This window comes from Hemiscyllium ocellatum, chromosome 1 (assembly GCF_020745735.1).
Source record: "Hemiscyllium ocellatum isolate sHemOce1 chromosome 1, sHemOce1.pat.X.cur, whole genome shotgun sequence".
Classification (NCBI taxonomy): Eukaryota; Metazoa; Chordata; class Chondrichthyes; order Orectolobiformes; family Hemiscylliidae; genus Hemiscyllium; species Hemiscyllium ocellatum.
The window spans coordinates 119,350,701-119,367,456 of record NC_083401.1 but is presented as its reverse complement, the minus strand read 5'-3'; the positions used below and the strand labels follow the sequence as shown (position 1 = coordinate 119,367,456).

General features: G+C 40.6%; 1 protein-coding gene across 1 annotated transcript in view; it reads left to right on the top strand.

Moving 5' to 3' along the window:
• The window catches only part of slit2 (slit homolog 2 (Drosophila)), a 462,208-nt gene that overhangs the window by 435,413 nt on the left and 10,039 nt on the right, over positions 1-16,756 (top strand). The window contains exons 32-34 of the mRNA XM_060825295.1: positions 541-671; positions 9,626-9,780; positions 10,583-10,871. Of these exons, the coding sequence (XP_060681278.1) occupies positions 541-671; positions 9,626-9,780; positions 10,583-10,871 (575 nt within the window). The remainder of the gene's footprint in view (positions 1-540; positions 672-9,625; positions 9,781-10,582; positions 10,872-16,756) is intronic.

Sequence of the window (16,756 nt, the reverse complement as noted above, 5' to 3'; positions counted from 1 at the left end):
TTTGTGCCTGCACTTCAAGGGAAGGCAAGACACAAGTAAGATGAGCCTGGTATCTGCAGCAAGGAGGGGAAAGTGGGAAAAACAAAGGCAAATACTGGCAGGGGCATAGGTTTAAACTGTGAGTGGCAAGTATAAAGATGATGTGTGAGACACTTTTTTTATGCAGAGGGTGATAGGTGCCTGGAACGATCTGCCAGGGAAGATCATAGAAACAGATACAATAGCAATGTTTAAGAGGCATTTAGACAGATACATGAACAGGCAGGGAATGGAAGTATATGGACCGTGTGCAGGCAGATGGAATTAGTTTAGTATGGCATCAGGGTTAGTACAGACATGATGGCCAAAGGGCCTGTTCCTATGCTGTATTGTTCAATGCTCCATGTAAATGCTTGTAGTGGAACTGAATTGTAGGCATTGCAATATAGTGGATATCAGATCCAATTTTTTTTAGAACCATTGCCCACAATAACTATCTATCCTGACAGTTCCATGAAGATCTGATGAGCTGATTTTTTTTTTTCATTTGACATTGCTAAGGTTGCTACAGATGAAGACAATGGGATTTTGCTGTACAAAGGGGACAGTGATCACATTGCTGTGGAGCTTTTCCGTGGGCGGGTACGTGTCAGCTATGACACTGGTACCTATCCAGCATCAGCCATTTACAGGTGAGTGATGGATGAACTCTCCCTCCATTGACAATTGTGACCTCATACAAAGAATGCTTGGCAAATGAAGATGGGGGAAGTAACATGTATAGTATAGGAGAACTGCTTTTAAAAAAAGGTCTATTTTTATTTTGCAAACATTATCTCCATAAAGGTTAGTCATTAATTCTAAGGAATATTTTCTATTTAAGACATTGAGACCATAAAATTGGAATCTTTAGCACCATCGTAGAAGCTCAGAAGGTTAAAAATAGCAATGGATAGGCTTCCTGTCACTTCTGATACAGGGCATGTCATTGTCAACTGGGAGGTGTGACAGGACAAACTCACTATGCATGTGCTGAATACATATAGAATGGGAGATCATGACATCAGTAAGTGTCCAACCCTGATATAGCACTGGACCTCCTAGGTCTTGCCAATGGTCTGTTTTAAGCATGCCCAGTTGATTATGCGTTCAGCTGCATGATGGATCTCCTCTCACATTCTTTAAAGGCATCAATATGGGACTTTCAGCTGAGGTCATTTTGACTGTCTTTGACTGTTGAAAAATAGCTACCACACAAGCCAAGCATAAACATGATCCATTTAATTTATTATTTGTGTGCAGCCATGCAAAAATATTTTAAAAATCGGCACAATTAAATAAATAGATTGTGCAATACAAGATAAAATTGGGAGTCTAGAATAGGACATCTCATAAAAATAAATTCACAACTTTGTCAAACAATGTTTCCAGTATGAAACAGAACTAATCACATTGTATCTCCGTGCTTTCTCCCAAAGCCTATGCCTGTCTTGGTGTTCCTATTACAGTGTTAGCCCTCATAGCTATAGCAGATCTGGTAGGTGGCTGTGACTCTAAGCGAATAAGAATGCAGATAGTGTTGCAGGATGACCTTGACTATCTGAAATGGCAGCACTGTGGGCTGGCTGAAATGTCACAGCAAGAGCACGAGAAAAACATGGCTGCCCTCATCCTGACTGAGAACAGCATATTTGAACTCCATGGACCTCCTGACACACTCTCGGAGACGTATCTTAGTGCCTCCTCAGTCCTGGTATTCTGCTGAGAGAACACTTTGCTGGATTTACTGTGAAGGTCTATGTAGACAAATGAGGCAGCAGCTGTCTAACCTTACACTGCAGCAAGCAAAGATGCAATGCCCTTGGGCTGAGCTCCGATTGCAGCATGGAGATTTTGGCTGACTTCTACCTGTACTACAGTAGAAGCTGAGACATCACTTTCGGCCCATAAGTGCTATCATGGAATTAAGTTGATAAGGACAGACTCCAAGCTCTGCACAAAGCCCTGTGTTATGTTGGAGATGAGCTCTTTCGTATTGCCCAAGACAGCTTTGTGGCAGACCTGCCAGTGCACCAGCAATCCAGTGCCCACTGCTTATCAGCTGTTTCATATACACTAAAGTCCTCATTGGAGTTGCCTGCAGCTGACTTGTCTGTACTGGCACATGGGGATTTCCTTCCTTTAGTTGCATTCCACGATCTTGTGTGCAGCTGTCAACTCCATGCTACTCTCTGGAGAACATGCAGTATCAGTATCTGGCTGGTGATGTCAGGTCAAGTCATGGTGTTTCACCATCAGCTGTTGAATTTGGTTCTCTCTTCATCATCAGGCTGCACTCTGACTCACCCCAGCTGCAGTTTTAGGGATCTTACTGCTACGCCAGTAATGCAGGCCTATAATTCTTCAGAGTTCAGGCAATACAGGTATGTCTGCTCCTTATAGATTATGTGCTCCTTCCTCCCATTATGTGCAACATGCAGCATGGTGGCTCAGTGGTTAGCATTGCTGCTTCACAGCACCAGGGACCCAGGTTTGATTCCAGCCTCGGGCAACTGTCTGTATGGAGTTTGCACCTTCTCCCTGTGTCTGCGTGGGTTTCCTCCCAGTGCTCTGGTTTCCTCCCACAGTCCAAAGATGTGCAGGTAATGTGGATTGGCCAAGCTAAATTGCCCATAGTGTTTAGGGATGTGTAGATGAGGTAAGTTAGTCTGAGGTAAAAATAGGGTATGGGTCTGAGTGGGTTACTTTTCAGAAGGTCATTGGGGATTTGTTGGGCCGAAGCACCTGTTTTCATACTGTAGGGATGCTCTGATTCGTGTCCTGAAATATGTGACTGGGTTACAGTGTGTCTGATTGGGCCTGCCATAAGTAAACAGCTGGGATTCTTTGGAACCTGCAAGATATAGATGTGAGACTTCAAGCTGTGGTAGTTTTGTGAAGGTGAATTAAAGTACATGAGCAAGTTTGGCATGAACCCTGATTGCTGGAGCATGTGAATAATGAGGATGTAAGGATTTGAGCAGCATGCATGGTGAGCGGTGCCATGAGTAGGAGATGGTATGTGAAACAGATGCATTTCCTCACCTGTGCGAGGGCAGCAATTTTTTTGCAGCACAGTAGCTAAGTCCTCTGGGCCAAAATCCTTGACCTTTATGTTTAACACTGTGACTACATGCTCCCATTTCCGTACTGGAGGGAAACCGAACAGGAGGCTGCTGGGCCTCCTGGATCCCGATGGAAACTTAAAGTCTATCCTCTTTCCATTTCTCAGACGATGGCCTCCAACACTGCAAAAGGTAGTCTGGGAGTCCTGTGTTAGGCCTGCAGCTTCTTCCATTCTCTTTACTCATCCTGAGAACCTCTTGCTGACATTGTCAATACTTCTACTGCTGCCAGTATATCCTTTCCCTTTATAAAGTGCAAACAGGCTTTAACACGTGCTAAGCTGAAAAATGAGTTGTTGGAAAAGCGCAGCAGATCAGGCAGCATCCAAGGAGCAGAAGAATCGACGTTTCGGGCATAACGTCGATTCTCCTGCTCCTTGGATGCTGCCTGACCTGTTGCGCTTTTCCAGCAACACATTTTTCAGCTCTGATTTCCAGCATCTGCAGTCCTCACTTTCTCCTAGTTGATTTTAACACATGCTAGTCTTGCATGAAGCTGTCCCCAGGACAAACATGCGGTCACTCATTAACCAGATTAGTACTGATGATCAACAGACAACACAAAATTTGCATTTTGCCTGTGTTGCCTCAGTGGGATGAAGAATAGTTCCCCATCATATTATAACTGTAACTGACCTTATTCAAGCCCTGCAAACCTAATTCCATAGCAATAATAGTTGCAAAGTCAAGGTTCCTGTATTGCTCACCTACAATATACATTAACTTGAATCTCACCGAAGCACTGTAATATTTTGCGCATGAGCTACTATTGTAAACTAAATTGTAGTTTAGAGCCACTTCAATTTTTGGGTTTAGGCAACTGAAAACTGGGTGGTGACTGGTCCAATGAATGCTTTTTAGATGACACTCTTTTATTGATGGCAGACATGGATTTTGGGTAGATTTCTCCCAGCCTGGTGAAGGTTGGTGGAGAGGCAGGCAGCAGCAAGATAGTTCAGTCACATTTGAATATTGAAATACTTAAGGAACCACTTAGGGATGATTAATCTTTGGAGCTATCCATGGACGTTCCTCGCCCCAGAGACAGGACCATGGTCAGAGAGGTTTCCTCAATGGGTCTTTTGTGCTGCAGTCCCCTTTTGATCAATGCCTCAGCAGCATCAACCTCTGCCAGTGAGGCTGGCATCTTCAACAGCTGCTAGCATTCTGACTGGAGCTGCAGTTCAAGGAGGCTGTCCAACGTACTTCATTGGATGACCCCCTCCAGGAACATTGCCATGCCAGTTCTTCTGCTCAGAACCCTCAATTGATCCAAGAGTGCAGTCCCAAAGCCCCCTGGGAAAACCTCTTATCACATCAGATTTGTAAGCATTTGAACCCAAGCTGTCAAGCTGAAAAGAAATGTGTCATTGCCATATCCATTTGATTTTAAACTATTTGCAATGTTTCCCAAGTCATAGATGCACTTCTGTGCTGCTTAAATAACAAAAGGCTCCAAATTTTCTCAATTGTTGCTGGATTCCCACTGAAAATTTGCTTCATAGTCCCACAGAATCCACTGGAAATTGAGACACAGTTGTACTTGGTCGCTGTCAATTTCCTTATTAACAACATGAGGGGTGTTAGCTCTGATATCTCCCTGATCTCACTGATGTTAGAATACTGCTCAATGACTGAATGGCCCATTAACTGGAATATCTGCATCCCCAGCTCCATAGGACTCATTGTTAAACTGACAATCACTATCTCGGGCAAAATATAGCATACCTTGACAGTACAGTTAGTCTCACTGAGGGGAAAGCAGGCAATTAAAGCAACCTGGGCCCAGGTAGAACAGCATTTTCTTTCCAGTTCTGGATTAGTCTTTGCATTGGTGACAAAAGTGGAGAAAGCCCACAGTACCCATCACTGCCCCAACACAATAGCAAGTAGGTTTTTAAAAAGCACTTATGACATTTTGTTCATATGTGTACAACACAGATAAAATGTACTTAGTGACCCCTCACAACTGATACCTACCTTCCTCAACTGGCCCTTGCTGACTATTTTCTGACTGCAGTCACTGAATACTGATTTGTCATTAGTTGAGAGAGTTTAATCTCTGTGTATGTTAGCTTTGTTCGACTCAACAGACAATCAAGGTATTTTTCAATGTATAATTTCAGTTACATCACACTGTATATTTTTGCTATAAATTGTGTGCCTTACAATTGTGTCCTCCACAACCACCTGATGAAGGAGCAATGCTCCGAAAGCTAGTGTGCTTCCAATTAAACCTGTTGGACTATAACTTGGTGTTGTGTAATTTTTAACTTTGTACACCCCAGTCCAATACCGGCATCTCCAAATCATTCCCTCATACTGTTAAAGTGAGAAGCTCCTGTAAGTTCATCCCTTTAAAAATGTCACCAGCATTCACAGTTTGACAGTTGTGCCTGTACAGTAGTGACTTTACGACAAATAATTCATTGGATCTGAAGCCTTCTGATGTCTGTTAAAGCTGTTAAAGATTCTGTGTGAATGATAATTCTTTTCTTCCCTTAAGATTGAGCATTAACAGGGAAATAAATAAAACTAAAGTTGATCTTGATATGATTGGAAATAGAACCTAAGCATTGTATTGAAGAGGAAATAAATTTGTTACTTGCATAAAGAATGAAATTTGACTTGCACCATTTTTAGATTACTTACAGTGTGGAAACAGGCCCTTCAGCCCAACAAGTCCACACCAACCCGCCGAAGCGCAACCCACCCATACCCCTACATTTACCCCTTACCTAACACTACGGGCAATTTACCATGGCCAATTCACCTGGCCTGCACATCTTTGGACTGTGGGAGGAAACCAGAGCACCCGGATTTATTCCTCATAGTTGTGATTAGTATCTGGGTGTTGCATTTTGAGCCATGTGAGGTTTATGTAAACTGCAGGTGTTTGCAGCATTGACACTGGTGAATCAATTTCAGCTGATGAATTCAGAGTACTGCATATGAGCATGTTAGCCAGTTTTAAAAATCATTGGTTCAATGGTAGACAAATACCATATATACTCCTGAAAAAGTTGGGGTTCTGAGATGACTGTTTTAGCCAAAACGTATGGGGTTTGACATTTACGTGAGCAATAGCTTTGACGTCTGGGACTCTCCACCATCTCATCATCGGAATTGCCTAGTTTGAGGTCTTTCCTGGCAACCCATCTGCTCCTCAATTCCTACAAAATGTCGTGCAAATGCAAAGTGAACTGCTGAGGTAGTAGTCTTGACACCACCTACAAACACAATGAGCTGAACAACTGCAACCAATGCGATGTTATACTAAGATTCTGTGAATACATGAGTTTGCTCTGCAGAGAGTTTGCCTTCAAAGGCACATTCAGCTGGTAAATATGAAGAGTTTGGATCTTTAGTTAAAAGGTTGGGAGTCAACTCATACACGAGGTCAACAAATATTCAAGCATACAGGATAAGTCCAAAGTGTATTTTGTTCAACATACCCCAATTTTACAGAGAAAATAATAGCAAGGCCCAAAAAGAATTTTGGTCAAGGTTTTATATTGGCTTAGAGTCACTTAAGTTCAGTCTCATTGGTAGAATAATAGAGATGTTGTCAGGGTTAACCAGAGAGTTAATGAGATCCCCAGACACTCAAAAAGCCACAAAACAGGCTAAGAATATTGCATCCCTGTTCATAGCAAATTTATTGCCTGAATGACTTATGTTTGAGTGATACAATAAGCAGATATACTTGTGTATGAAGCAGACAATTTGACTACAGTTCTGCAAACGCAAATGAATTGATATTTCTTGTCCAAATCAGGTTGTAAAAGCATAAATAACAACTGGTGATATTTTACTTCTTTAAAATTTATTGTTCTAACTTGGTAATTCCGATATTCACTTTGCAGTGATAACTGAGCAGGTTTCCTCAAACAGCACAAATGGATTACTTTTAGCATGTTGAGCAATAGGAGTGAAAGCCACATCTGCTGTATATATGTGTGTATGTTTCTTGCTATGCTTGTTTGTTTTACTTATGGATGTGTATTCCTGGAGTAGCATGTGAGATATGTTTGATCCAATTCATGACTTTAGGAAGCTCAGCAGTCTATTGACAACTTTCCAAGCCTTGCAGTTCCCTTGTGATAGACAGGGACCAGCGGCTCCAAAAATAACCATTCCCTGAAAACATATCTGATGTCTGATGAAACAAGATCATTTCAGGTGGTTTCCCTCTTTTGCTCTCTCCTTTCAACAGCCATTCCCAAGGCATCAACTCTGTTCACTTGATGTTCACCCCTACATACCAACAAGACAATAAACTCAAGGTTATGCTCACACCATTTCAGAGTAGCATTGCTCACCTTAGATTAACTCCAAGATCTTCGCAAAACCAGGGGAATGGGAACAAAATAGATTCACTCTCCAGTTTACAAATGTAAAGAAGTACAGATTTCAATATTGTTTTAGGGAAGAAAAACAAATTTTGATAGTCCTCTGAAATTAATCTGCAACCAACGTTCTTTCTAAAGGACTAGACTGCAGCAACATGCTTGAAACTAGCTGACTGTAGTAATTCACCCAGATTCTTCAAACCTAGCAACGCTAGCTATGCCAGAATTAATTGCAGAGTCAGAAAAAAATGGGAAATGAGAAATGTTGTGCTATAAGACATAAATTAGACAACTTTTCATTTATATATAGAATAGTGACAAGTCCTTCTGGCTACATGTCTCATATTTCATAACACAAAAATACTGCTAATAATTAACTCAATTCAGTTACACACATGTAATTGTTCACATTTATCATTTATTGCTATGACTTCAGTCAATGGAGACATTATCGTGGGGTTTTAGTACAGCTGCAATATAGCAATGATATGGTATATCACATGGTATATGCTCATATTGGTAATTATGACTAAGTGCTTGCATATGGCCATGCTGAATCTGCTTGTTTAAGATAAATGGCAAGACACTGCAGATGTTGGAACTTAGAAAGAAAAAGAAAACAAATGCTAGAAACACTTAATGGAATGAACAGCATCAGTGGCCAAAGTGGACCCTATGGGTAAATGTCCAAATCTAACAAATGGACCAGACTTAACATTTGTTTGTTGACCGATATGCTGACCCTTTTCTAGTTTGTTTTATCATTGTTCAAACTTCGAATATTTAGCCTAAGCGATTCAAAATAGTCCTTTCATTTTCACTCCTGGAAATTTTCACCTTAAAAATGATGACAGTTTAGTTGATGTGCAAAGCCTTTAATCTCACAAATGAAGCTGTCTTTGTACTAATAGAAATAACACTTCACAAAGCTGTGCTTCTAATCAGTAAAGTCATGATGAGGTTGACAGTGAGGTACTGGGTTACATTAATGCATAGTCTCCATCAGTCATATGTGAATTGTTGCTGTGACAAATGGTCTTCCATTAAGTCTGTGTGAGATAGAAAACATCCATCTCCCTAAGGCACCGCACATAATTAAGCACATTATTTTAGTGCTTTTCACACTTCCACTGATCAGCCGCTAGCAAAGGCAATCAAGATATGTTTGTATGTCATCTCTGAGAGAGCTAATATTCTTTACATACATCTGACAACTGGTCATTTGTATACTCAACTGCTGACCTTATTCAGGTATGGCAAATGTGAAACCCATCCTTTGCCAGATAAGCATGTCTTTAATAAAAAAAAAATTTAGTTCATCACTGACCCATTTATAATGTGATGTTTGTCACTATGGTCTGAGCCTACACTGCACAGCAATCTTGGAGACTGTTGGAAAAGCAGTTTGCATAAACACGAGTCCTTCAAGCCTGTTCCTCCATTTTGTGACATGACAGCTGATCCATATCACAGCTCCATTTATTTATATTCTTTGACAGTGTTGCAGAACAAAAATGTATTCATCTCTGTCTGCCCCCAGTATCGACAAGCTTTTAAGTTCCAGGCGTCAGCCTCTCTCTCTGCGGACTCATGTCCTCACCCTCACAGGGGAACAAGCTAGCTGATAGGTCATTACATGGGTTATATTGATGGACAGTGTAACTTCTGCCCCTTACTGGGAGGAAGGCCCAAACTCTGAAGCTGTTAGCTATTCAGATTTGCTGCCAGCTCCTTCACTCTATGGAGCCCGAACTCCATAGTGGGCACTGCATTGATTTTGATCTGTGTTAACAGAAAGGTCAAGCAAACTGCAACCAGGATCATTACATACAGCAATATCCTCCAGCCTTTGGGAATCTGACATTACCTTAGGCAGTCCATGGAGTTGGAGGCTAGGGCAGTGTTGGTAGTGATCTGGAGTCATACTAATGGAAGCTTTTACTAATAGTTGCAAGGAATAAATCATTTGAATTTAAGCTGAAAAACATAAATAAGAACATTAGAAATTATATATTGGATGCATGCAAACTTCTGTTGTGTTCTAGGTAGCTTTTTTAAGTAAACCTCTCTGATTTAAAAGCAATGCTATATATCCATTGTCCGGGTGACTTACTGCTATTCTTTCTACAGCGTGGAAACAATCAATGATGGCAACTTTCACAGTCTGGAGCTGGTAGCAGCTGATCAAATGTTAAGCCTCGTGATAGATGGAGGAAATCCTAAAACTATTAACAATTTAGCCAGACAATCCACACTCAACATAGACTCCCCTCTCTACGTTGGAGGTATGGTAGAGTTCCAGAAAATTTCCTACATTTACATGATAAGGAAATTCCTTTCAGTGACTCTTGTTTTCTGTAATCCTTAATAGTTCCAGCCAAAGAGCAAAACCTGGCATGAAATGCATCAGCAACATCCTATCAGCTATTAGGATATTTCATGCCATTTGCTTAAACTCAGAAATATGTTTAGAATAAAACATCTATTAAGATGTTGTAAATTAGTGATTATAGAGATGTGTTGAATTAATAAAGCAGACTATTTTGCATAATAATTTTCTTGATAATTTTGCTCAAGGCAAATGCTGATGGATTAACAGATTTGCATGTGAGGTAACATTTACTGAAACAATTACACAAAAGTAGCGTTGCATTACCTAGGGCACTGATTTAGTGATTACACTTGTCTCTTTTATAGATGTGTTTGCAGCTTAAGTGATGATACTCCCAAGGGTTCTGCTCCAGAACACCTACACAGTGTGCCTTTGAGTGGTGCAATTCAGGCTTCTGTCTGTGATTTTCCAATTTAAAATGCTTTTAGCATAATGGATTCTTACTCATATGTTGACTAGAGACTTAGATATTCAGGGTACTGCTGATGTGGATCTGAGGCAGAAAATATAAAAGAAGCATGGCTTAAAAGAACGGATGATTTTAATTATAAGTATTTAATGATTTAAGGAAATGAACAATGAAAGATATTTTCATATCACTTGGAACATGTTTAATTATTGCTTTGTGATCTCACCAATGACTCAAAATTACATTTAGTGCCCTGAATAATTCCTGTACTTTTGTTTCGTTGTAGGTATGCCGACCAAGACAAACTTTGCAGCTCTGCGCCAAGGACCAGGCCAAAATGGTACCAGTTTCCATGGCTGCATTCGCAATTTATATATTAACAATGAGCTGCAGGACTTTAAGAAAGTTCCAATGCAGATTGGCATTCTGCCAGGCTGTGAACCCTGTCAGAAGAAGATGTGCCAGCATGGTACGTGCCACGCCATTGGCCAGTCCAGCTTCACCTGTGATTGTGAAGGAGGTTGGACAGGAACCCTTTGTGACCAGCAAACAAATGATCCATGTCAGGGCAATAAGTAAGTAATTGTATTGCTTGTTATTTAGTTCTTTTTATTGGCTAAATACTCTTTTCTTTGTACTTTCAAAATTGGAAAGTATTTGAGATGGGAATACTCTCCCATTTTTGCATTTGAACAGAAACAGTGTTTGCAGGTCAGAAAAAGCCCACCGGAAGTCTCCAGACTTAGATCAGCATCATTTATTGTAGCTGAGTGACTGTTCTCAAACATTTGCTAAAAGGAGAGTGCTATTTTCTTCCATTTATTTTCTCTTTGAAAGACCAATTAATAGAAATTTCAACTTACAAATGCCAACTTGTCATATAGATAACTGAAAAATGCTTTTTGATTTGCACTGACCTAATTTTAGCACTTTCTCACCTTCCTTTCATTGAATTTGATGCTGAATGCACTGGAGATTTTATTGTGTCTATTTATGTATCATTAATGACATTAACTGTAAAGGGTTTCACAGAATCTTAGTCAAATTTCACAAGTGATTTTACCTCAGGAGACATTATGAGCAGTGTTCACTGACCTACATTGGATGCTGGTCCACAACATTTCCATTTAAAATTTTGATTCAGTGTTCAGATTCCTCTGTGGTCTCTCCCTTCCTCATCTCTATAATTTCCTGCAGCCTGACGACCCTCTGAGAGTAGTGCACTCCTCCAATTCTGACCTCTTGTGGATCATTCACCTATTTAATCCCGCCATTTACAATTGTACCTTGAGCTGCAAAGGCTTTAAACTCTGTAATTGCCACCCTAAAGCTCTCTGTTTCTCAACTTCTTTCTGCTCCTTTAGACCACATCTTCATAGTACCTCTTTGATCAACGTTACTCTTACTTCCATTCAATGTCAATTTTGTTTGAGTATGTCCTTGTGAACCTTTTGGGATGTTCAACTATGACAATGGAAGTTAGTGTTCCGAACAATTCAAAGTTTGTGAGAAGATTTGTAGCTCGGGTGCTCGTGGTTGTGATTGTGTTCGCTGAGCTGGGAATTTGTGTTGCAGACATTTTGTCCCCTGTCTAGGTGACCTCCTCAGTGCTTGGGAGCCTCCTGTGAAGCGCTTCTGTGATGTTTCCTCCGGCATTTATAGTGGTTTGTCTCTGCCACTTCCGGTTGTCAGTTCCAGCTGTCCGCTGTAGTGGCCTGTATATTGGGTCCAGGTCGGTGTATTTGTTGATAGAATCTGTGGATGAGTGCCATGCCTCTAGGAATTCCCTGGCTGTTCTCTGTTTGGCTTGTCCTATAATAGTCGTGTTGTCCCAGTCGAACTCATGTTGCTCGTCATCCGCGTGTGTGGCTACTAAGGATAGCTGGTCGTGTCGTTTCGTGGCTGGTTAGTGTTCATGGATACAGATCGTTCACACAAAAGGAGTTGCATCAAGACACTGTTCAAAAGGGCCACAACACACTGCAACACACCAGAACTGCATAAAGAGGAAGAAGAACACCTCTACAATGTATCTTCCTGTTTGTCGTATGTAGTGTTTTGTGCAGTCCTTGCATGGGATTTTGTACACGATGTTGGTTTTGCTCATGCTGGGTATCAGGTCCTTCGTTCAGGTGAGTTGTTGCCTGAGAGTGGCTGTTGGTTTGTGTGCTGTTATGAGTTCTAGTGGCCGTAGTAGTCTGGCTGTCAGTTCAGAAATGTTCTTGATGTATGGTAATGTGGCTAGTCCTTTGGGTTGTGGCATGTCCTCATTCTGTTATCTTTCCCTTAGGCATCTGTTGATGAAATTGCAGGGGTATCAGTTTTTGGCGAATACATTGTAGAGGTGTTCTTCTTCCTCTTTATGCAGTTCTGGTGTGCTGCAGTGTGTTGTGGCCCTTTTGAACAGTGTCTTGATGCAACTTCTTTTGTGTGTGTTGGGGTGGTTGCTTTCATAGTTCAGGACTTGGTCTGTGTGTGTGGCTTTCCTGTGTAGCTCTGTGGTAAATTCTCCGTTCGGTGTTCTCTGTACCATCACGTCTAGGGATGGGAGTTGGTTGTCCTTTTCTTCCTCCCTAATGAATTGGATTCCTGTGAGTGTGGCGTTGATGAACCGGTGTGTGTTTTCTATTTCTGTGTTTTTAATGATTACAAAGGTGTCATCCACATATCTGACCCAGAGTTTGGGTTGTATTTGCGGTAAGACTGTTTGTTCTAATCTTTGCATTACTGCTTCTGCTATGAGTCCAGAGATGGGTGAGCCCATGGGTATACCGTTGATTTGTTCATATATTTGGTTGTTGAATGTGAAGTGTGTTGTGAGGCACAGGTCCAATAGTTTGAGTATGCAGTCTTTGTTGATAGGTTCCCCGTCTTGTCTGTTCTGTATGTCCAGCATGAGCAAAACCAACGTAGTATACAAAATCCCATGCAAGGACTGCACAAAACACTACATAGGACAAACAGGAAGACAGCTAACAATCCAGATCCATGAACATCAACTAGCCACGAAACGACATGACCAGGTATCCTTAGTAGTCACACACGCAGATGACAAGCAACGTGAGTTCGACTGGGACAACACTGCTATTATAGGACAAGCCAATCAAAGAACAGCCAGGGAATTCCTAGAGGCATGGCATTCACCCACAGATTCAATCAATAAGCACATCGACCTGGACCCAATATACCGGCCACTGCAGCGGACAGCCAGAACTTACAACTGGAAGCGGCAGATACAAATCACTATAAATGCTGGAGGAAACATCACAGATGCGCTTCACAGGAGGCTCCCAAGCACTGAGGATGTCACCTAGACAGGGGACAAAACATCTGCAACACAAATTCCTAACAATATTTATATGCTATTTTCAGTACATTTCTTAATATATTCACATTTCAGTGAATCTCTTCTAATTCCTCTAGGTAAATTACCAACTGATTAACATAATATAAGCAAGATTGCATGTGCTCTTGTTAACTGCTAATAATAGTAAATAGAAACATTTAAATTCACATTTTATTAAACTTGTCTACGTGCCATTATTTATCTAGCATTTAAATTGTTAATCTTGCATATGTTAAACATTTCTAAATGCTTATTGATGGAACTTCATCGCTAGAGGTAATGTTTAACATACCTTTTGGCAAAGATAATGTAAAAACAGTTTTCATTTGGTTCTGGGAGTGGAATGTATTGAGGTTAAGTAGCAAGCAACCACATAGTTCTTTTCTTCTTTTGTTGCAGCATTAAAATATTCTGGACATTTTCTGACAGCTTTAAATTTCAAATTTCTATTTTAAGTTTAGATCCGTAATCTGTCCTATTTCTTTGTAATCACCCACCACAATCCTCCCGTCTCTCAGCATGGACAGACTGGGTTCCAGACTTTGCAGGTGGCAGACTCACTGCATGATCTGCCAGCAAGATGAATGCAGAAGGATGGAATCTCTGCCAGTCCGTGGCCTTGCCATTCCCAGCTGGAGAAAGCTGCTGCCATATGTTTCGTTAAGACTCTGAATTTAAGACTGATGATGGCTGATTTTAAATACCATTGGAAACATAGATTTGAACTTGGACCCTTGAAATAGGAATCTAGTGCTGTGTCTTTAGCATAAGCAGAGACCTTTGTAGCACTTCCATATGGTTCTCGGATTAGATACAAAAAAAAGTCATAATTTGTTTTTCTTATTTATGTGCACAGGTATAAAGATCCTCTGTTGCTTTGAAAGTAGAAACAATAATAATGCTATGTATTGGATTTCCTGGGTAATAATGAACAAGTAGGAGTGTATCATTGTAAAATACAAGAGAATTTAAGGAGATTGGAAAGCCAGGCTAAATAACATCAATTAATCATTATCATAGTTTATGATTGCCGCTGTGGAATTCCCTGCAAAGGTGAAATCTAATATTCAAACCTATAGTGAATTACTCTAAAGTCAATCATATTCTCAGCATTCAGCAATGGTACTGACTATATTTAAATATGATCTGGAAATGTACAATAAATATAGTTTTTCACAAAGTTTGTTATGAAGATAATTTGCTCTAGATTCGCAGAAACATTTCCCAGCAGCCTGATCATCAAGTATAGTAGATGCTAATTGTTCCTTTGAGGCATGTTGGAAACGTAATCAAGTAACCCAAACAAATGATTTATGCGATTAGTACACTCTAACGGGAGGAATTTGAATCACTTTAAAAGTTAAGTTTGGAATCGTCATGCCTTGGTTTCAATCTAGTTGCGTGATGTGCCAGTAATACTGATAGAAATTCGACAACATTTTAATTTTGAATTGAAATCATATACAGTAACATTATACATGCTAAATGTACAATCTTTACATGTTCCCTTAAAGCCATATTGAGCATGTTTTGTTGCATTACCCGATCTTGAAGTATCTTTTTATTTTAGGATGCCTTTTGGTCCTTCAAGAGTGCCCCACCGCTCATTATGATCGCGGCTGATCATCCAACTCAATAGCCTGTTCTCACTTCTCCCCCTTTGATCCTTTAACCCTAAGTACCATGCCATCTCCTTGAAATCATATAATACTTGGGCTCAACAGCTTTCTGTGGTATTGAATTCTACAGACTCACTACTGTTTGGGTGGAACCTTTTCTCTTTGTCTCAGTCCCAAATGGTTTACCCCAAATCCTTGTGACCCCTGGTTTTGGACTCCCTTGTTATTGGGAACATTCTTCTTGCATCTACCATTAGAACATCCCTCATTCTTCTAAACTCCAGCAAATAATACAAACTGATTCAACCTGTCCTCATACATCAGTCTCGCCATCCCAGGAATCGGAGTGGTAAACCTTCACTATACTCCCTCTATAGCAGGAATATCCTTCCAAAACGGCACACAATGCTCTAATTGCGATCTCAACAAGACCCTGTATAATTGCAAAATATTTCTGTACTCAAGTCCTCTCACTCTGAAGATCAACATACGTTTTGCCTTCTTGACAGCCCGCTGCACCTGCAAGCTTACTTTCAGAGACTGGTGTACAATTGCACATCCGATATGAATAACCTCTCATTTAGTCATGTTATACTGCATCTGGCATGCAATTGTTCACTCACTCAGTTTGTTCAAATCACACTGAATCATCCCTGCATCCTCATCACAGCTCACTCTCCCACCCGGCATTGTGTCATCTGCAAATTTGGACCTGTTACATGTAGTTATCTAATCTAGATCATTAACATATATTGTGAATAGCTGGGATCCTAGCACTGATCCCTGTGGTAGCCCACTCATCACTGCTTGTCATTCAGAAAGGAGTCATTGCTTCCTTTTGTGTGTTTCCTCTCTGCCAATCAGTTTTCTATACATTTAAGTTTACCACCCCAATCTCACATTTTGTAATATTTTACACTAAGTTACATTAAAAAGAGAGGCAATGGCCTAGTAGTATTATCACTGGACTGTTAATCCAAAGATCCAAGTAATGCTCCAGAGACCTGGGTTCATATCCCTCTGTGGTACTGAATTGAATTCAATGAAATATATAGAATTCAGAGTCTAAATAATGACCATGGTTGCTTGTTGGAAAAACCCATCTGGTTCACTAATGTCCTTCAAGGAAGGAAACTGCCATTTTTAGCTGGTCTGGACTACAAGAGACTCATTTGTAAATTTGTCCCTCACTGCATTGGAATTTTCTCTTTTAGATTCAGGGCCCTACACATAGAATCTGAGACATGACTCTCCATTCTAGCAAGAATTCCAGCATATTATGTTCGTTTATCCTCAAGGGGCCTCACACAACTAGATTGCCAATTATTCATTTCTCATTACACAATACACAACTCCAGTTGGTGCCTCAACATACTGGCCCAGAAAACCATCCTATATACACTCCAGGGATTCCTCTGCCACAGTATTGTTACAAATTAGATTTGAGTCAAGAGTGTGGTGCTGGAAAAGCACTAAGGAGCAGGAAAGTTGATGT